This window comes from Pyxicephalus adspersus, chromosome 4 (assembly GCF_032062135.1).
Source record: "Pyxicephalus adspersus chromosome 4, UCB_Pads_2.0, whole genome shotgun sequence".
Classification (NCBI taxonomy): domain Eukaryota; kingdom Metazoa; phylum Chordata; class Amphibia; order Anura; family Pyxicephalidae; genus Pyxicephalus; species Pyxicephalus adspersus.
The window spans coordinates 130,740,446-130,763,009 of record NC_092861.1 but is presented as its reverse complement, the minus strand read 5'-3'; the positions used below and the strand labels follow the sequence as shown (position 1 = coordinate 130,763,009).

General features: G+C 37.5%; 1 protein-coding gene across 3 annotated transcripts in view; it reads right to left on the bottom strand.

The window, feature by feature from the left end:
* Window positions 1–6,548: 6,548 nt before the first annotated feature.
* Window positions 6,549–22,564, bottom strand: part of PAK5 (p21 (RAC1) activated kinase 5) — a 71,871-nt gene continuing 55,855 nt past the window's right edge. For all 3 annotated transcript variants that reach the window (XM_072409631.1, XM_072409632.1, XM_072409633.1), the window contains 6 exons: window positions 15,137–15,628; window positions 13,872–14,005; window positions 11,820–11,946; window positions 10,864–10,989; window positions 9,358–9,492; window positions 6,549–8,117 (listed from right to left, as the gene is read on the bottom strand). In XM_072409631.1, coding sequence (XP_072265732.1) covers window positions 7,962–8,117; window positions 9,358–9,492; window positions 10,864–10,989; window positions 11,820–11,946; window positions 13,872–14,005; window positions 15,137–15,628 — 1,170 coding nt within the window. In that variant the 3' untranslated portion in view covers window positions 6,549–7,961. The remainder of the gene's footprint in view (window positions 8,118–9,357; window positions 9,493–10,863; window positions 10,990–11,819; window positions 11,947–13,871; window positions 14,006–15,136; window positions 15,629–22,564) is intronic.

The window sequence follows — 22,564 nt, the reverse complement described above, 5'->3', positions numbered from 1 at the left end:
ATAAGAACAAGAGAAGTCTTCAGAAGGGGCTGATTTTTTTTTTGACCCCTCATCCACTTATAGCTATATTTTTACATAGCCAATGTATTTGGGCTTTTGGAGTTTGACACCACTGCTTTTGACATTGGACTGAAAATGTTGGGTAGCATTGGTTAAATCTAAACTTATAGAGGTTACAGATTATGAAAATCATATCTTAAATTAGCTTTAGCATGTATATGTAACTTTAAATATATATATATATATATGTTCGAAAAAGCAGCCGCAATAAAAAAAAACTTGGTGCTCCTGCCAAATAAGTCATCATTTAGGTACTTCTTGTTTGTAGTGGACCAGTTCCTACATCATATCTGAGGGGGCTGTAGCACTATTATTTTTAGGAAAATTGGAGATGGGTGATGTGGGGACTTTGTTGCTGGTAAGTTGTAATTGCACATTTAAAGATGTAAAATGTGTATGTGGTGCAGCAAAGGGATCTCACAATAGGCCTGGTTTATTGGGTGATTCAGCAAACCTGGAATGGATCTGATCCAGGATACAAAACACTTGCTAGCAAAAAGAAATACATTCCAGGTTTGCTGGGTTACCCAGCTTCACTGATTAAAGTGTATCCTGTCTAGCCTTGGAAAGCTTTAATAAATCAGACCCAATATGTTAATGGTTTACCGGAGGGGCCTAGGCTACACTTCTGGCCAGGACACTATCTGCAAGGATCTAGCATGTTCTTCTTGTGTTTCTTACATCTTCAAAAACATACAGTTAGCTAACTGGCTCCCCCAGAAAGTGTCCTTAGCATATGTGGAAAGCAGCAGCACAACAAAGTGATGCAAACTGCTGGTGGTGGGGCACAATATGGACATATAAGAATTATATTAAAGAGTACATTTTACCCATCATCCATTCCTGAGGGCTTTAGCTTGAATTTTTTTAGGAAGCCACATTCCAATATGCATTTAGTTCTGGTGTAACTGCTACACGTCCACCAGTCAAACCAGTGATGCTTGTTTCAAAGACATGGACTACTGCCCAAACCACCAGGAAGAGTCATTCTTATAGATAAATAAAAGTAAATCGAGGTGCTGCTTCTCTCTGTATTTTTTTTTTTTTTGATTCAATAAAATCTTAGCAAATCTAAATTTGGCCAATGTGCTCACACCAACCAATCAGGTCATTGGTTGGTCAGTTCTAATTTTACCTCCGTTGAATTGGGTTACTGCAGGTCAAAATTCTCAGGTACTGTGACCTCTTCATGCTGCTGACAATACTATTACCATTACCAGAGAATTTATAACTAATCAATTTGAGTTTGAAAGTGAACGATTTGCAGATCCAAAGGCTGAGAATAGCTTGTAAGGATTTAATAAAAAGATATTAGGATCAAGAGAAAGCTGATAACCTAAAATAATTGCAATGTAAAAGATATTCCTTAATTAAAGATTTGTTAAAATCAGCACTATGGTGTTGCTGAGACCTTAAAAATAAATGACTACATTCCCAGGACCCGAGAAAATATAATTGTTTCTTTCATGAGAGAAATGTGCGGAGTTCCTAATCAGCCACCTGTCATGTGATGGATACAATCCGCTGCACACATGTAGCAAAGAACAAGAGAAATGCTTATGTCAGCACTCCCTCCAATGTCTGCCTAATGTACCAATAATCACAAACTGATCTTCTGCATCAGCCCTATTTTCATGACCTAATAATTAAATATGTGCTTTGTCCTTGTCTGCAGTCCCTCCTCTGCCTGTTCATGGACTGGAACTTATCTGATGGCGTTTTGTAAATTAGAACAAAATAAGCATTATTGTGTAAAACACCCAATGCTACAGAACCATTAATGGTCACCAGTTGGTTGTGTCATTTACAGAAATCTTATAAAGCTTCGCAATTTCAAACATAAGATCTGCAAGTCTTCATCCAAGTTTTGGTTGCTTCTGACTCCTCCTGCAGCTAGGGAAATCACACCGCCTTCACTGTCCCAAAGTAATGCCACCAGCTCCTTGGACCCTACTTAGTCCCAACCAATTGTAAAATACAACAAGAAGTCCTCAGTGTATGCCATATACAGTAAGTGCTTTTTTTACATTCCAACACAGGTGATTCATGACAGCACTTTGATGCATTTCGTACTTATCGGTACTTAGTCATAAGGCTCAAAACTTTATAGGTTGATATGTATGAGTTAGTGGGAGGAACCACATCACATAGTGGGAGAGCAGGTATTCAACACACCTGGAAGTACTGGATAGCTCCAGTGGCTGGAGAATATTGAAACATAATTATAAGACACATTTAACACATTAATACACATTATTATCATGTTGATATCAAGTAGCTATCTTGTAAATGTACCGGTATATTTAAAAAACATTTAATAGAGTACACATTCTGATTAGGGCAGAACAAAAACTTTCTTGCAATGGTCATGTTGGGTCTACAGATAGGCAGTATTTTTTTTTTTTTTTTGCCAATGCAAGTTTAGATTTACCAAAAAGTATATGAATAGAAAAATAGAAGCTTACTCTCACCTTCTTAGTGTAATTTAAACAACATATTTTTAGTCTCAGATCTCAGAGATCTACAGACTGATTTATTAAAGCTCTCCAAGGCTGGAGAGGATACACTTTTATCAGTGAAGCTGGGTGATCCATAAAACCTGGAATAGACTTCTTAAAAGCCATTTGCTATGTGTTAGCAAATGTTTTGAATCCTGGACCAGATCCATTGCAGGTTTTCTGGATCACTCAGCTTCACTAATGAAAGTGTATCTTCTCCAGCCTTGGAGAGCTTTATTAGATCAGGCCCAAAGCTTTTGCACAAAAATGTGGATCCCTTATTTAGTTCACACATTTATTTTATAGCTGGAGCAAAACACATCAGGTTTACATAAACAATTGTGTACAACATAAAGAACAATCTGAAAAAGTGTTCTTGACTTTTTTATGCACTATGAATCCAGGTCTCTTGAATCTCAAGTCTTTAAATCCTCTAGTCTGAAGCTACATACACATGGTAGATGAGACGAGTACGATGTCATTCATCAATCTGTCCTGGCAGCAGGGACTATCACTGTATTTTCCTAATAAACAGAGAATAGCGATGAGCCAATTGCTTGTTTTTCCAGCTCCACTCTCCATGGAACAGAACAGCATTGTGCGTGCAGCACTAAGGTTAGTCTGACCTCTGCATAGGACAGAGACTTCTCTAACAATGCAAAGGGAAAATATATATACATATATAGAGGTAAATGAGATCAGGCTAATGTAAATCTTCTTATCAAGGTATTTGTTTCAAACACCCCAATCCTTTTTATGGTTTGTCATTATTCCTATACAGGAGGGCATCTACAGAGCCAACTCATTCAAACAATGGGTCTGATTTATTAAAACTCTCCAAGGTTTGAGAGGATACACTTTCATCAGGAAAGGATTTCTTAAAAATAATTTGCTATTAGATAGAAAATGTTTTTAGTCCTGGACCAGATCCATTCCAGGTTTGCTGGATCACCCAGGTTCTCCCATGATAGTCTATCTTTAATAAATTAAGGCCATTGGATCAGTAGCTGAGTAAAAGGGAAGAACGATCTTTATTTCGGTCATGTTGCTGTGTTTATCCGCAAACCGGAAGCATCTGACATAAATTCGTATTGATATTTTGGGTAGATGGACAATCAGAGACAGGAAACTAAGCAGAGTTATATGGGCCTTGCTAAAAATAAACAATGCAAGCTGAAAATAATGCCAACATAATGGGGGTCATTTTATCTATTCATCTAATCACATAGCTTTTGTATGGTTAGATTCAGAATTAATAGATCAGTGCTACACCATAGATTATCTATGAATCTGCAATCATCCTTTCACTGCTTGAAAACTTCCAAAGAACATATTTCAGGGTAATTTGTCGCTGGTAAATATAAGTGTAATGGAACAATCTATTGACTCTGTAAGGGAACATCTGGTCTTACAGGTCCCATGAGATGCAAAGGAAAAAAAATCTATTTACCACACCAGAAGATTTAATTACATTTCTGTGTCACTATTAATAAAAATCGGAAAGACTATAGCCTACTATGTAGGGGCCGGTCTTTGGAGGCGACTATGAGACGTGCCTGCCCTTGAATCGATCGTCAAGCCCTGCTAACCGCTACAGCTTAAAGGGACGCTATCAGAAAACTACTGCTTTGCTATGGGGCTATTTTATTAAAGGAATTTAGGCTATTCACACACCAAGGTGAATGAAGGGCTTGCAAGGGTTAATTTGCCTTCACCCAGGGGATGGCAATATCAAATAGTTACATAGTTAGTCAGGTTGAAAAAAGACATAAGTCCGTTAAATCCAACCACTAGGGAAATAAACATATCCCAGATTGTAAGCTCTTCGGGGCTGGGTCCTCTCCTCCTGTATCACTGTCTGCGTTGGTCTGTCATTTGCAACCCCTATTTAATGTACAGAGCTGCGTAGTATGTTGGCACTATATAAATCCTGTTTATTAATAATAATAATAATAATAATAATAATAATAATAATAATATTTAATAATAATCCCAGGTATAAATCCCCATAGCTGATCCAGAGGAAGGCAAAAAAACTTATATAAACCCTGGTACAATTTGCTCCAACAAGGGATGTTCCCTGGATCAACAGTTTTAGTCATCGTTACTTTAAAGTTTTAATACCCAGATACATTCTGTGATTTTAGAAAAACATCCAGCTTTTCCCTAAAGCAATCTGTAGTAGCAATCACATTTTCACAGACTTTACAGTAAAGAATCCCTTCCTTATCTGCAGCTTAAACTTCTTTTCCTCCAGACGCAAGGAGTGCCCTCTTGTTGTTCTTTGTAATGATTTCAAAGTGAATAATGGGGAAGATGGTTCTCTATATGGACCATTTTATATATTTATACAGGGTGATCATATCCCCCCTTTATACGGTACGTCTCTTCTCAAGGGAGAATAGATTTAGTTCAGGTAATCTCTCCTCATAGCTGAGCTCCTCCATTCCTTTTAATAATGTAGTTGCCCCTCTCTGCACTCTCTCCAATTCCACAATGTTCTTTTTGTGAACTGTTGCCCAAAACTGGACTGCATATTCCAGATATGGTCTGACTAATGCTTTGTACAGGGGCAGGATTACGTCTCGATCACCTTACGAAATAAAATTCACTTAAAAGTAAGACTTCACCTTGTAAAGAATTACCAATTACATGAAAGATAATATAAAAAAAATATGATTGAATGGTTGATGTAAGCAAAGCTTCATCACATTCACTAAGCTGTGAAGTGAAACATCTCTTGTGTGTGAAAAGTGTGCAATCCTTTAGTAAATCAACCCCTAATCCTATGCAGAATACTTCCTTAGAACTTCCCAGTTACTTTAGGATAAATAGTTTTAATTAACAGCTGTTTATAGTATGCACCCCCAGGAACCATTCTCACATTTTGGTCTGTAATAAGAAGTAAAAAAAATATTTGTACTGGTAGAAATACTTGGTAATAAATGTTACTGGAGAGACCCTTTGTGTTAATACTCTTCACATACTGAATTATATAGGGAAAAGCTTGCAGGGCAAGGTCACTGCATCTCTTGAAAGGGCATTCCCTGACACCTTTATACTCAGTCTATCTTCCCTTCCTTGTGGCTTTTTGCTCACTTGAAGCTGACTCCAGGATCCCAGAGTGAGGACCGGTGATATTACTCCTTTTATCATGTGAAAGTGAATGGCTGCTATGTCTGGACACCATTTGGGAGGGGCAAGTCACATGCTCCTCTAAATCTGGATGTGGCAAGTATTTTTTTTTGCCAGGTGTAAAGGAAAGTGAGTAAGGTAAGTATATGGGGTTATGGTAGGGATGCATTTTCTAGAGATACTGTAACCTAGTACTGAATGCAGATAAATTTCTTCTTTACTAAAGGAATTTAGGCTGTTCGCTCACCAATACTTCATATTCACTTGGAAAACAATACTCAATCAATTGCAAGAAAATCAGAATAAGCAAGATTTTTCATTTAACATGATTGGATGCTTGAAGTTGAGAGTTCTTCATCCCAATTCTTAAGCTAAGTGAACTACTGTATGTCTTGCATGGGGATAATTCACCTTGCTATGTGAGCAGTTTATTTTCTATTGCTAAATCAACACCAATGGTATATTTGTCTTCTATAAAAGGTCGAAAAAAATCAATTAAAGTTTTCCAAAGCTGGAGAAGATAGATGTACATGGGAGAAACTGGTTGATCCAGCAAACCTGGAAAGGATCTGGTCCAGGACTAATAGCAAATGATTTTTAAGATCCATTCTAGGTTTCCTGGATCACCCAGGTTCTCCCATGGTAGTCTATAATTTTCAGACTTTGGAGAACTTTAATAAATCAGACCTATTATTTCACATTTTATGCTTTGGACAATACAAAAAAATGTTGGGATAATAACAATAAGCAAAAAGCTAAACTACGTCAAAGTAATCCTATACATTTCCAAATTACTTGTGTGGGACTTTTTTGACCCTTAATTCATTGTAAGTATTTTTTATAAAAGCAGACAAGTTCTTTAATAAATAAAGTTTATTTTGCATTTTAAATAAATATGAATAAAGTGGCTGCAAAACACAAATCTATTTAGGCCTAGCGTTGACATGCAATTTCATTCAACAAGCAACACAAATTTGTAGTCATCCATTTTTTTTTTTTGACATAAAAAAATATAGACAGCAGCACAAGTGTATTGAGTCAAACACACTCTACAACATCATCACAATGAAAATATGATGACAATTTAGAAAAATACCCGCGTAGAAGGTTGACAGCTGCAGTCTTCTGGGATATTGAATCACAGGGATTTAAATTAATAACATAAATAGCAAAATAAATATATTAGTTTAAGAATAAATTAAAAAAAATGCATGAAACCCACAAAAAATGAAAAGGGTCAACTCACAAACTTGGTAAAAAAAAATAATCACAATCTAAAAAAAATAATAAAAAAAAACAACCAAAATATAAACAACAGCAAGAATGTAAAATATAAAGATTAAAATGGCTAAGCAACTTCACCTCAATATTATTCTGCATGTCTATTACATATGGGACCTATACATACATAGAGCAATGAATATTGTACATAATTAAATACGGTGTCTTAAATATTGTGGGTCATTTTTATCAAGGAAATGTCGATCTTCTAGTAACTAATTTGTACTAGAAGTTGTGTTTAATTATAATTTTTTTTTGATAATATTCTCATTAGTATTTTTTGTTTCTTGTAACACTAACTAATGGTGATGAGAGGGCCTTAGAAAGAGTCTGCAAACCACTCTAGAATTTCAAGATGTGCCATGAAATACGCAAAATAGACAATTAACACTGATGCAGAAATGTGGGTGTCTCCAAAAGGATTATAAAAGTAGGAATTTTTTTTCACTTTTTTTGGAAAATGTTTGGTAAATTACACCTGGATTCTGAACTGGCACAATGTTTACATAACATCAAAAAACTGCAAATTATCAAAAGTATTATACAGAAAATTACAAATTCATTTCAAAATACGGTACACTCCTACCTCTGAAAAAAAGTGCATTATACCTCAAAGAAGGATATTACATTGTTTAAATAAATGCCGTTAAATTCCCTTTCTGTCAAATAAGAGTTGGAGATATGTCCAGACTAATATCTAAATTCACTTCAAAAGAACCTTTGTAAAAATCTGCATTTTTCAATCAATGAAAAAAAAAACCAAACAAACCAAAGGAAAAGCAGAGTGAAAAGTGAGGTTTCCGTTCCAGCACACCCCAGCGTTTCATCTTGTAGTCATTGTACAGAAATATAGGCAGTTTTGAGAAGTAGCTGCTTTAATTTTTGCATTTTTTGTGTTGTTTGAAGTTGTTTGTGGCTGATTCCCTCATCTTGTTCACATGTGTGTAGCTTGATTCCTCCGCCATGTTTGAATATGTTTTGATAAGCTCAGTGGTGCCGGTATTGCCTCATTAGCGGTATGATACATGACTGGGGTCCTGAGAGGTTCATGAATGGATGTCTCAATAGTTCTTGTGCTGTAGCTCTTTGGGATGGCTCCCTCACCAGCATCAAGTCTAGGAATCCACGCAACACTGAAGAAACCTGGTAAGACAAGTTTAAGAGGCAACTGACTTTGGGTTTTAGTGTGAAGGGGATTATCATTATGCACTGAACAGTGTGCAGCTTTTTGCCTGCTACAGATATGGGGCCCTTGTTGCAGTTTACTAACAACTAACCGACCAGAAGTCCTCTTGGTATTTGGAGGTTGACGCTGGTGGTTTTAAGCTTAACCTCAAATAGATTGCTAAGATACCAAAAAACAAAATTAGGGTAAGTCCAGAGGCAGACATAAGGAGGTGGCACAGCAGCCCTGTCTCTCCCTCATTGCTTTCCATGTTGTGTCTCAGACCGACTTATTCTGAGTTGGAGGAGTGGACTGGAAGTTCTGTGGAAAGAGATGTGCTGTCTAGCTGACTCTGCTTTGCTTCTTCCCATGCAACATTTTAAACATAGCGTGCTGTGATGGAGGACCAGACTAAAGGCACAGAGAGGGATGGTGTTCGGTAAGGGGGGCTGTGTGTGCATTAGGCTATGGAAGAGCTTAGGTGTTTGTGCCTTGGATTGACTGCTACTGGGATATAGAGGCCTGGGGTCCCCAAGGTCTGCACAGGGGGCCGCTGTTGGCTACATCGGCCACTGGTTTTATTTACTACTATTACTATAGAACACATAGACTTAAATGTTACATCTCCACCAAATATTACTGCCAATGTGTACCCTACACTAAAGAATTTTACTAATTTATAAGCCTTCCAACTCAAATAGATGACCCCTAAACTGAGAACTTAAATTGGGAGCCCAGGGCATCAGAGACATGACCCATGTGAGTGTACTAACAAGCCACGCTAGGCTCACAGGAGAAGGTTCTACAGAGCAGTGCCCTGTCATCATTTGAAACTGTTATTTATATCTTTGAGGACCACCCACCAGAACCGTAGGAAGAAGACGCCAGTACTGCTTTAACTGGTGTTGTAGGTATAATAATGAAAAACTAGGAGGGTTGAAAGATTTTTTTTTTCTTGGAGAAATGTTTCATCAGTTGTAACATCAAGTACCCTGGTCTTTGGTAACATGATCTCTGTTCAAGGGGAGAATTATCCAATTTGAATTCTTCCGTGCATCAGAAACTGCATGACTAGATGGCATGGCCATTGCTCTGTATTTATTCATCTCAGTACTGCAAAAATGATTTTCAGTATTGGTCCACTTTAATGTTTATACTATCAAGAAATATGGGCTTGTTTTGATTAAAACAAAGAAAACTCCCTGGCAAATGCTTTACCTGATGAACATCTTTGACTCGGGGTGGTAAATTATCTCGTATCCGACGCATTGCCTGCAATGGCGGTTCATTAAAATATGGAGGTTCTCCGTCAATCATTTCTATCACCATAATTCCAAGAGACCAAATATCCACCTGGAGATGTAAAAGAATAGCTTTAATAAAACAATCTGACTAAAGCTTTTCCAAGTTTCTTGTTAAAGTAATTTCAGTTTCCATGGCAGCTAGATTACATCTGCAGAACTAACCTAAAAGCAAAACTTTTTTGTTAGCTTTGGATAGTTGTGAGGCGTTAAAACCATTGTCAAGGTTTTAATGCTGAGAACAAAAAGATATTGAGATCCTCTCAGTAATTTTTACTTTTCAAAAAAAAATGTATTATGGGGGCGTCATTCACAAATCTCCTTTCATTAGATCCTAAGTTTATTTTCTAATAGCAATCCATAGTGTTGGTTTTTGGTTCTTTGTAAATAACATTTCAAAGTTCAGTCTGTAGAGTTGTCTGGTAGCCAGTTTGCTTTTGCTCAAAATACCTAAGCAATAGAACGCTGCCATGCTATAAGTATTATATATATCTATATATGCTATCTGTTTCCCTGCTTGGTGAATTTGTCCTATTTGTCAAGGTTGCTACAGTCATTGTGATTGGAAATGTTAAATGTTATAGTTAGTAACTTAACAGAAGGTGCGGGAAATCTTCTAATGCAGACTTCTGTTCTGGTGATAATGCAACACAGATTTTTCAGTTATTTTTAAAAGATTTCTTATTTTAACCTGTTCTGTTTCCAGAAAAGGAATTAAAGGAAAATCTGCCCAAGAACTTACACTAAGCAGTCCAATATTTTTGTGTGTTTCCATTTTCAACAGACCCATTGTGAGCTTGTGTAGGGGTTTTATAGGAAACCACAAGATAAATACTTGGGCAAGAACTCCTGAAATCAGGGAGACAACCAGACAGTCATCATTTTTCAAAAGACAGCTTCAGTCTCCAGTTTTATAAAAATTAGAAATAATCTGGAGAGTGTAAAACTCCCTCAAATATTCCCTCATCGGGATCAATTACTGACATTGAAACATATAGACCTGGAAGCTTCCCCACAGGGAATGTTTTGAGGGAATGTCAGATTCCCTGTTTTATAAATAGAGTGTAATGAGTGTGTAAGCATGCTTCTAATGTCACAATCTATTGCAAAATATAACTGAATCAAGGATCTCAAGAAATAAGTCAAATGTGGTACCAGAAATAAAAAGCATCCTGAAGTGGAAGGTGAATTTAGAAAAGATTTTCCGACACGAAAAATGCTCACATATTTTAGGTCCAATTTGTACATACAAAACATTTTATAGCAACAGATTTTCATATATTTAACTGGCAGATAGCAAAATGTCCTCTAATATATTCTAGAAGGCACTTACACAAATCCTATAATGCTACTTTAAAGCTTACTGAAATTATTACATAACTGGTTTCCTAGCATATCATTACCATATCATTTTAAGGCTAACCTCTGTTCCATATGGCAGTCTGGAGATAACCTCTGGGGCCATCCAGTAGGGAGTTCCAACCAAGGATTTTCTTTTCGGAACCTCTTTAGAAACTTGTGCACAAAATCCAAAATCAGAGAGCTTTATCTAAAAATATAAAAATCAATGTCAGAAAAGATACTGGTAATTATCTGGCATAACAAATTCAGCGACATTAAAAGCTGGAATTAAAAAACAATTCAAAACAATTGATCAAACAATTGATCTTTTATTATAGGGGGTCTAAGAGGGAGGGGTGTGTGGATAAAGATCGCTGGTAGAACGGCTAAAAAATCTATGCATCATGGTTTAAGAGAAGTTTTATTTAGTATATTCAATTATTTTTTTTATTATTATTATTATTATTATTATTAATAATAATAATAAACAGGATTTATATAGCGCCAACATATTATGCTGCGCTGTACAATAAATAGGGGATGCAAATGACAGACAATTACAGACAGTGAAACAGGAGGAGGGGAGCCTGCCCCGAAGAGATTGATAGGATTTAGATTTATTTATTATAAGCTTTTAATCAATGTAAAAGGTAAAACCATGGAAAAACATTACATGTGTTGAAAAAGAAAAAATGTTAGGGAATAAAGTTTGCAGGTAATGTTACAGAATTATTTTTGTAATAACACCTTAAACGCTGACTTCAGACATTTTCCCCTGTAATTGCAACACAAAATGTAATTTTTGTTTACTAGAGATTGGGAAAGTTTAGAAACTCTGTAATTTTTTCGTATTCATTTGTTGTTGTTTTCTGTTTGTCTTTTTTGTTTGTTCCAGACACAGAGTCACAAACATCAATCAAAACCAAAAATCTAAAATTTCTCCAAATATTTTAGCTGGGTTTTGGATTAAAACAGATGGGTATTGTCAGCAATTTGGAGAATAATTTTTGTTTGAGATTAGTACTTGAAGTCCCTTACCCGTCCATCACTGGTCAGCAGGATAGAGTCACTTTTTATATCCCTGTGAATTACTCCCTGATTATGCAGGTAAGACAATGCTTTCAGAACAGATAAACACACAGTGGCTATTTGCTCTTCATTCATCCTGTAAAACAATATTACAATTCAATACAACAAAAATAACATACTGCAACCAATCAACCAAATTATGTCCAAGCTAGGAATGCTTTCTTGGATATAAATAGGAGGGGTATGGGGCAGGGTTGTGTGTACCAGCTTTGTGGGTGCCATGAATTTTACTTGGTTCAAATATTTTAATTATGAGTGGATCTCCACTGGTTTCTGATAGATCATGATTCTCCTATGTATCTGACTCCATAACTTTTTCACACTTTGCATGTGCCACAGCCCTTGCAGGGAACTGCAGTCTCCTTTGTCAGTTCAGGGGAAGTAGGCAAACAGAATATGTGCTTGTGTTTTGTTTTAAAGTGCACTTACTCTCTAATAAACCTTAAATTTGTACATCAATGTGTAGTTATAGTTTTATTCTAGTTTTGGATAGAGTATGAAAGGGGTAACACCATCCTGTGAGATTTTCCTTCAAAGGTTTCATACACATATCAGATGATTCTCCTCTGAATATCGCCTCGGGGCTGATAAGGGACGAGCATCTAGCATGTGTACAGCGTTCGTCATCCGTCCTGGTCCACGGACGCCGAACGATTGTAATGAAAGTGAAGGGGAGAGAGTGCAGTAGGGTGCAGCTCCGTCGTTCTCCCCCTCCCCTTTCTAAAGAGTAGAACAGTGCTGTATGTACAGTGCTCGTTCATGCATTGTGTGTCTTTTGTTGTTGGAAAGACTCATGAAAGATCTGCACGTGTGTACCCAGCCTTGGACAGATGTCCCTGCAACATGTGTCCCAATTGGAAGAATTTGTTTGCCTTTGAGCCACCTGCTAGGGTGAGGCACTGGCAGCAGCCCAATAGAGGATGAATGAGGGTGCATTGAGTGGTTCAGTGCCACCTGCTGCCAGCCACTGTCAGAACCAGCAAAGTGGTGTGGGCAGGTGAGTGTCTGGCAATGGAGTGTGTCTGAACCTGGTCTAAAATTTTGTCTTTCTTCTCACATTCTTTGAGGCACATTCTATTGAGCAAATGGTTTGCCCTATATCTACTGAGAAGATGTCTTACACAATGAAGTAAAGAAAGTCATTGTTTTATCCTATCAAGATTTTGGGTAAGAGATGTGAGATCAGTGTAATTCATCAATGCCAAGGGACTATGGAAAGTAATTTACATTTTGATCTGAACTTTAGATTCTAAGAAAAATGCTAAAAAAAATTTGTTCTGGTTCTACCTTAACCTTGATGAGTCGGTTTAATCTTTTCAGCCCTAAGATAAAGAAACTAATTTATTACCATCCTGTCTAAAGTAATTACAGCAGTCATTGCTTATGTTGTAATCCTCCAATAAAATGCTTGGGAAAAGTTATAAAACAATAAAACTTGCCTTTGGGCCTTCTCCCAAGATAGTTGAGGATCTATACCTATGATATTGTGCTGTGCTGGAGCACCCTTTTGAGTTATTACTCCTATTTTTGTTGGAAGCTCCAATTGCATATATACACTGTAGATGTTTTGCTACTCATTATTGTCTATATCATACTCTGTACAGCAGTAAGGAAGATGGTGGAGTTTGCATTGTTTTTTTGTATTTTTTGTATTTCATTGATGATATTTCCTGTCAATTTTTTTCTAAGAGAATTTGCCCTTATTACACACTTTCCCTCTATTTTTGTCCAGAAGAAAGTAATATTATTTTTGATGTCCTATTACTTTATGTCCTGGTGGCAATGATCACCACGGATAATAGAGAAGGTGAGTCCCCTAGCTGGGAAAATGATAGATGTACATTTTTGACATTAAGCAGTTTGACAATCAGTTAGTGGTCATTCTCTGTATAATGTTGTAGAATAAAAAACAACCATATAACACATTACTGAATACAGTATATCACTTCTATGCCAATCCCCATACTGTACTGACATCCTACCAAACATCACAATACATACCTTGTGTGGGTGACTATGTCTGTCAGGGCTCCACCTTCCAAGAATTCCATGACCACCCACAACTCATCTCCAACCAAATAACTATTATACATATCCACAACATTCTCATGATGGTAGTCTCTCATGATGACTACCTGTGGATACAAGAAAAAAACTCACTTTTATTTTATTTGAACCATTTATATATAGTGCAATCATATAATGCTTTACATGGGTTATTTGACACATATACCATCTCCGTCCCCAGGTGTTTCCAGTCTAATTTGATATTCCATATATATAATATACCCATATATTCGAAATTTATACAATATAAATATACAAATACACAATATAAAGCAAATTCAGGTAAAATAAATTATACTACTAGTATTTACAGACCAAAGGAGCAAAATAAAACTTATAGGATCACCTAGGGCCTGATTTATTGAGTATGGCACTTTTCACATGCATTTTTTTTTTCCATATTCATTTAGGACATTTTATTGCTATATAGAGACTTGGTGGTGTATTTTTATTAAAGGGAGCTTTGAGACAAAATTGAATTTGCCCCGTTTTACCTGCTCTGCTGGAAGAAGGTGTTTAGTTTCACCCAAACAAGATGGAGTACTTCTGGATGCTGACAACTGTTTCAGGGGCCAAAAAGCTGGATCAATGGTACTTACTGGTGTCATGAATTACCTATAGAGTAGATATGAGGTATGCAGGATATCTGTCCTTACCATGGCTCATGACAACTTGTCTAGCAATATCAATACAAGGCCAGCAATCACTGTCCTCCTGTTTAATGATTACTGTGTGCATTTGCTGACATTTGGGAACCTAAGAATGTGTACAGACAGGCCAAATTGCACAGTAAAACATTCACAAACAAAATATATTGATATAAAAATACACACAGCTTTGCAACTTATTGGTACACAAAAAAGTATATGAATGAGGCACAAAAATAGCGTGAAGTGGAGGAAGTTATATCTTTTATTGGTATAATTGGCACTTTGGGTACCCTGACATAACCCTGATAGACTTTAAGCAAATAAGCATTTCAAACATAATCTTGGCCATATCCATGGAATTTTTTTTAACAGCTCAGCTGTTGCGCTGGCATAAGATAGATGTGATGGAAATAATGTCACCAATTCCCAAATTACTATAAACCCTTGCTACCATTTTGAAATTTTTGAGCATTTGTTTAAAGAAAAAAACAGTAGCCAAAGCTTTTGATTAGTTTCCCACAGATTATAATATAGAAATAAACTACATACCTCATTAAAGAGTAGTTCCCTTCTCTGCTGTTTCCTGAGATCCATTTTTTTCACAGCAACTTGCTTCCCCGTGTGTTTTTCTGTTGCAATACAAACGATTCCTGTCGAACCCTCCCCAATTTTAATAAAGTCATCCAGATACTCTCGAGGGTCTCCAGGACTGACCACTAGCTGAAGAGCTGCCCTAAACTGTTCATGTGAGACTCTAGATGGCTGCTGATCGGAGGCTGAGCCCCAGCTGGGAGGGGGGTAAACACTGGACGTTGTACTGGGAGAGCTGGGGTAGGAACCTGTGGACATGAAATGAGGGCTCCCATGAAGCTGGGGTTGGTGGTAGGGAGATGGCTTATGGTAAACGGATGGATACTGGTAACTACTTGAGGGGTAACTGGGCTTGTTCTGGGATTGAGGTAGCTTTGTAGGACCTCGAGGATATGTATCAGATCCGGTTAGCGGGGGGCTCATGGATACCTGTGCTCGATCGTAGTCTGCCTGCAAAACAAATGAACCAGAATGAAGTGCAGTATATTTATTTTATGCAAATATAGAACTATAAATGTTCTGAGTCATTCCCATTTGCTAAAGTCTGCCCATTAATATAGAGGGTGGTGGAACATGCACACATGATCTGGCCATCTTTCCAAGGAATAATATAACTATACCCAGGCACACCAGACTCAGAAAACAATTCATGTTTACAATGTTTACAGCCCTGCTGACTACATTGGGAAAGTGGCTCTACCAGTATAACTTACTGGGTTTGGTGGTTGCGGAGAAAATCTGTATAAGGAGCACCAACAGAGTACATGATTCATAACTCCCAACATACTAGTCATAGGTGTGACAGCAGAATACCACTATACCCTGGAGGAGCTGTCAGCATAGCAGTCTAATCCTGACTTCTATTCATGTATAGATAAAGGCTTTATTTTAGGCTTTTTTCTTTTAAGAATTTACAAATATTTTGGCATCTTTATCTTGGAAGACTTTGTCCTATTGTGCAAAACCTGTACAATGCAGCATTGGTCTACTTACAACAAAGCATAATGTAAAGGATGGATCACTGGAAATATACTAAACTTATACAACTGACCTTCACAAAACCAGCTTGGTCATCTGTCAAACTTGACACTTGCCCTGCTCTTATAATATAATATTATTAATAATACATTAACTACAGCCCATCTATATTTTATAAATGGCTTCCACTATTTTACTGCCCATACTAAACCAGAGCTTCCTGTGCTGTTGCCCCATTACTATAATGTGGCCTCTGATGGTGGTGGGTTAGGTGCTTATATCAAGCGGCCATGCTATGCAAAACCTTGCACAAACTACCTGTCAATCAACCACCAGGACCTTATTTAAATGAATACCAGGGATTTCATGGGGATTGGCCAATGGAGAAGGAAGAAAAAGATTATTACCCTATTCATCAGATCACAAGACCACCTCAATGAATAGGATTGCCGAATGAACACAAACCATTCATTGACAGCAATTTCCTTTTCATTGCAACAAAACCACGGACAGCGATTTAGTAGCTGCTACAAAATCAAACATGAGACATAACTCTAACTGTGATAGATTTAGGAATTTGCTGCTCCTTCTTGCTTATACAAAATATTTCTCCATGGCCCAAATATGTTGTAAATTAAATCTGTACAGTATGAACCCCTCAGCAATGTATTCATAACACTGTGAGTTCAACTTGTCTAAGGTGAATCTGACACACGTCTATTGTATTACTATTACAAATAATTATACTGTTGAATTCATTTAATCAGTCAATATCAGTAGCAGAGCTCAGAGATGTCCAGGGCATAAACTCGACACTGCCATCAAACCCACAGTATTACTGCTGGCTGTTAGCCAGAAGTCCCCTGATTCATGTTAGTTAAGCGAACATTAATCTGAATTTGGCAGCATAATCAAGGACCTAACTGAACTGTGAAATTGAATTCTGCAGTGGAACATCATATGACCGATTTATGCTAAGGCTGCAAAAAAAAAAAGAAAAAAAAGAAAAAAAAGAAAAAAACTACCGCAGAATCAATTTGTTCATGAACACACAATGCATGGAGATTTTTGTAAATATGCATCCAATAGCTTGGGAAGGACAAAAAAACTAAATAAGCTATAAATGCATTGGTTTATTAAACACTTAGCTTTGGGGAGTTGAAATATATTATTTTCTGTGTTTATATACAGTCAATATAATATTAACCATTCACACCAGTCTTCATGTCAAGGAGTTACATTTTAAAACCTCCCATATGGGTCAGTTTGATAATGTTCTAACACATCTATGTGTACAATTGTGGGCTGTGGTACTTAAATTCCCCTACACAAAGAGAACATACAATTATGTATTCCTCATCCTAATCGGCTTGCTCCTACTAACTGCTCATTTAAATAGGAGCACAAAACCCATTTTTTTCAAACTTGCCTACTCGTCTTATTCTGTCTTCTAAAACCCTCACTACTTCCACCACTACATAACTCCCCCCCTTTTGTGTGATACTCCCTCCACCTTCTAGATTGTAAGCTCTTCAGGGCAGGGTCCTCTCCTCCTATGTCACTGTCTGTATCTGTCTGTCATTTGCAACCCCTATTTAATGTACAGCGCTGCGTAATATGTTGGTGCTACATAAATACTGTTTATTATTATTAATAATAATAACAATATTAATAATAATCATATTTGTGATGCACTCCAGGTTGGGATTTAAATCCAGAACCTGGAGATGCGAGATAAGGATGGTAACCATCACTACATAACCTGATCCTGACAATAATCTGTAAATCAATATTCTTAGACATGATGCTGCATGCTGGGAAAGTGGTAATCTACGTTCCATTGCACAGCTAAGAGTACATACCTGTATAGTACCAATTCCTGAAACCGCAATGTGATTCACTAACGCTGGTCCCAACCAACAACTGGAAGCGTTTGTGATTGGTTTCCAGTTACTTACCTGTGCACTTCTGCCCTCCTCAGCGATAGATGGTTAAGGTTGTTACTGATTGCACCCTTATCTAATATTGAAACCCCTGGAAGCACAGTATTAAGTAGATATTGACTATTTTCTTTTTGCATATTGCAGTGACAATTCACTAGTTTTGGGGTACTGAGACTGCACTATTCAGTCTATTGGTAAACGTGATAGTATGAATTAATCAGCATGACAATGGCACAATATATGAAGCTCAGCACAAGAGAATCGAAGGGATATTTTGTCAAATTTGGATACTGTTGATGATGAATTTGCTCCATATGAAAATATGTTCTTCAGATGAAGCCAAATGGTGAAACGCGTAAAGAACACAGGATTCAAAACATGTAATAATTTGTAACTAAAGGATTTAGGAATTTAGAATGTGGAACATTTCATGATTAAGTTTTTGATATAGATGAATCATGTATAGACGCTCTGTTTTATTACCTTTTATTAACAAAATGTATATTAATAAATTATGTGATTTTATAAAGATATTTAGGTATGTATGGTACTTAAAAAATCCAATATTCACATTTAAGATTGCTATTAGTGAGATGTGGTACCAGATGTGTGTACCTCCCATTCAGTAAGTAGTTTGTTTCCAGTTACTGGTGGTGCAGTGGGCGATTAGTAGGAGGATCTGGCATCGACAATCACATGATCAGTGCCTGTGTTCATAGCATCTCTTACAATACTGGCATTTCTTGCCTGATGTTAATATATAAAAAAAGTGAGTTTTTTACATTTTATATTATTTAGTTTGGAAGACAATTCTAATAAAAGTCTCGGTAAAAAAAAATTTGTAAAATTTCGAAATTTTATGGTAGGCAGCAGTTTACAGGAACATACACTTTAACATTATTAATAAATTGGAAGTTAGATTTGATAAAAGCATTGAATCAAAAGAAAATCTTAGGGCACTCTTAAACACTTTCTACTATTTTCTATAAAAACACAGTTCTACAAGTTGTTTTAGTAATTAGGGGGAGAACTCTCATTGGCTGGTGATTTTTTTTTGGATTGCTCCCAAGAGAAAAACAAAATTGGATATTTGAGTGGTGGCCAACAGTAATCTAGTTTTACCAGACTAACCTGGCTGTGCATCTATCCACTAGTGTACTAGCTAACTAATTTTAATGCAACTAGCATAAGTACCCGAATTTGAATAATATCACAACAGAACCTTGACTGGAAGAAGAAGGGGCACTTCTGTATTGCACATTGAAATCCATTAGTGTTCTCCCCAGCCCCAGATAAAAGAGGCTGGGGAGAACACTGCAGGGCTGCCACACACCTACAGTTTTTTCCCACCTGGCTTAAAAAAAATTCTGGTTTGAACACTGTCCATCCATAACTAGAAGCTCCCTGACAGAAAGCAGTGCAGAAGGGTATTCTCATCAGTATGCTTCTACTCTTTGTTTCCCAATTACAGGTTGGGGAAGGCCTGCTCAGATGAGTTGGAGGACCTAACTGTGGTTTGTTTGAGGGGTGCCTACAACACATTGCTGGCCAAACAGAATTACAAATTCTTTGTTAGGTACTTGACTGGGAAAATTCTAAGAAGGGCATAATCAGTCCATCAGTTCTCTGCTGGCCATTTATGGTCTTTATAGCCTTTTTTCACAGGTTGGGGACGTGGAGCTAATCAGTTTGTATTTCTAAAATGCAAGAGGGAAATCTTAGGTCACCAGCTTGACAATCCTGTGTAAATCCCTGTAAAACATGATGTATTTCAGAGTTCAGCGTTGATTTTTGCCAACTTTTTATAGCACAGAGGAATATAATGATTGCATGCTATAAATATAAAATGTGGCACGGGATGGTTGGTTGGCTAGTAATATGGCGCTTGATTGTGGAAGAAATAGTGTTCCAAAGTTAAATTAAAAAAAAAAGAATTTTGGCTGCAAGATGGGGCAAATAGAGCGATCATTGCAATTTTCATGCAAATAGCCTCTTAACACTGCAGCTGAACAAAATTAATGATGCTCATTCTATTTCATAGCTGAGCGGTAATTATCACTGTGTGTGGCAATGTTTGTCTCAACCCTTTTTACCTTGGAAAATATACCGCACATTGCAAAGACCAAAAAGATATATTCTGGTTAACATAACAAACATGGCGAAACATGAGATGGCACTTACTTTTATTTCCAAATAGTCTGCAATGGAGGGGAAAGAGGGAGATGAAGAGATTCTGGTGCTTTACAATGCACACACAATCTATTTTTTCTCTGCAGTATTCAATTAGGTTCCCTTAGGAAGTGAACAGTAGGATAGGAGGAGACTGCAGAAACCATTCAAGATCAGATCAGCCGAGCGGATTGTGCTCTGACATGAAATCCATCACTGTGCTGTGCCGAAATGCAATTGTGGCTCTTGTCTGAGCGCCGGGTCAATGATTCGCAGTACAAATGGATAACTGAGCGTGCTAATATCATTACTGGGAAGCTTGTGACTCAGGAGACAAGATATTTCCTGAAATTCTGGACTGTCAATGGATGCACAGCCTTTCCCATAAAAGTATATTTACATAAGTAGTAAGGCTGAAAAGGGTTGATAAGGCTAAACGAAACCTGTACTATGGAAACAGGCATAAACTATGAGCTGCTACAATCCTTGGGTCTTGTGTAACTATTTATATTAGTAACATAAGTCTTCTAGATCCACCAAAAAGTTAGCATTTTCAAAAACTAGGCAAAACCACCTATTGGCAGAGCCTGGTCCTGGGAATAGGTCATTCAGGCATTAGCACTGTATTCAGCAATCCCCACTAGTGATGGACAAACTCAGCCAGGAGGGCTTTTTTAGAGATTCAACAAAGGGTCCATATTGTCTGTAAACTCATTTATTGTAAAACCATGCTGGTAAATACCATTTGTGATGTAGGTAAAAACAGGATGGAGCTCAACTGCTGATGTAAAAAGCTGTTGCTGTTATCAGTGACTGGTGGTTGTTAGGGTTGGCACCACTGCTAAAAACCATCAGTCAATGAAAATATTATCTGCTATTATACAGTATTAGCAATGCAACCAACGCCCATTGGTTACTGACATATATGGTGGGCAGCATCCCATTGACTAGTGGTTGTTAGGGGCACTGCCGCCCATGAATGCCACCATTCACAAAGTGTTTAGCAAGGCAAACAAATTGGCAAAAGTTGAAAACCATAAACCCAAGTTGTCATTCCTGTCTTCCATCAGTCTGACACCCACTGACAGTGTGTATTTTGGTGGTAGCTGCAATACAAAGGCAAGAAGTGCTGGAAGAATGAGTATAAAAAAATGAACATGTAAAAATTCCTCTGACACTTAAATGGCCAGGGTGACAGTGTTACCTAAAGGATTTGTAATCAGGCACTTTTGTAAAGGACCTAAGGACAGCCGATCTGTCCACACCTGCAATTGGACAATAGGAGAGCACCACTGATTTCACCTTGCCAGTGTTCCCCACTGCTTCCACTGCGCCTCAGCAGCCTAAACTACCAAGAGAACCAGGGGGTTCTGGGAATAGGGGCAAATGCAAACTTCTCCGATGTGACAGTGCTCAGATCTAGTAGTGATGTCACTGTTCTGCTTAAGCGTTCAACACTGGGAATTCTAATGCAGGCAGAGGGAGGTGCAGCAGAAGAACATCACTGGCTATGTATTGAAGGTTGAGGGGTAGGGTGTCTTTGTGTAGACACTGTTACTTTGTCCTGAAAGTAACAGTGTTTCCCTGAAATGCTGGCCCCCTCTTAGTCTGTGTGCTGCTGCTGCACAGGGGATAGCAGGAGGCTGATAATAATTAGCCATATATACCAGTTGAATGTACAAGCTGCAAACAATGATTTTTATTGAAGCTTTATCCATTGGCATTTTTTTTAATCTGCCTGTAGTTCAGCTTTCATATTTTAGCCAGACAATAAAAGGCCAGTCATTGGAAATCAGGAAAGAATTTCTGTTCGACCTGATGTAAGAGTATGAGAACCCACACAGCATCAGAATTGTGTTATACTGCATAACACAGTAACAGCTTGGGATGCTCATTTGCAGTGTATCTGTCACGCTTCAGTGCACATGTCTCTAGCTATGCTGAGATCCTCCCTTGTATTAATATTACAGCTTCATTGTTATTATTATGGCTGTTGATGCCTCTAATGAGGCTTGGTAAGAACAGAGAGATCACAGTCCATATATTTGTAATACTTTGTGTATAAATGAGGTTTACAGACATTTGCATGCATGATAAGAAAGCTTTATCCTACAGAACACAGCTATTTCCCTACTTGTCAGCCAGGACTGCAGCTATTAACTTCTTCTGAAAGCAGACTCTTCCAACACTGGACTGTATGCTAGTTCCAGGGCAAGGCCTGAGTAAAGCTACGTACACACGTCAGATTTTTATCGCCCGATAATCGGCATCGGCCAATTATCGGGCGAAAATCTGC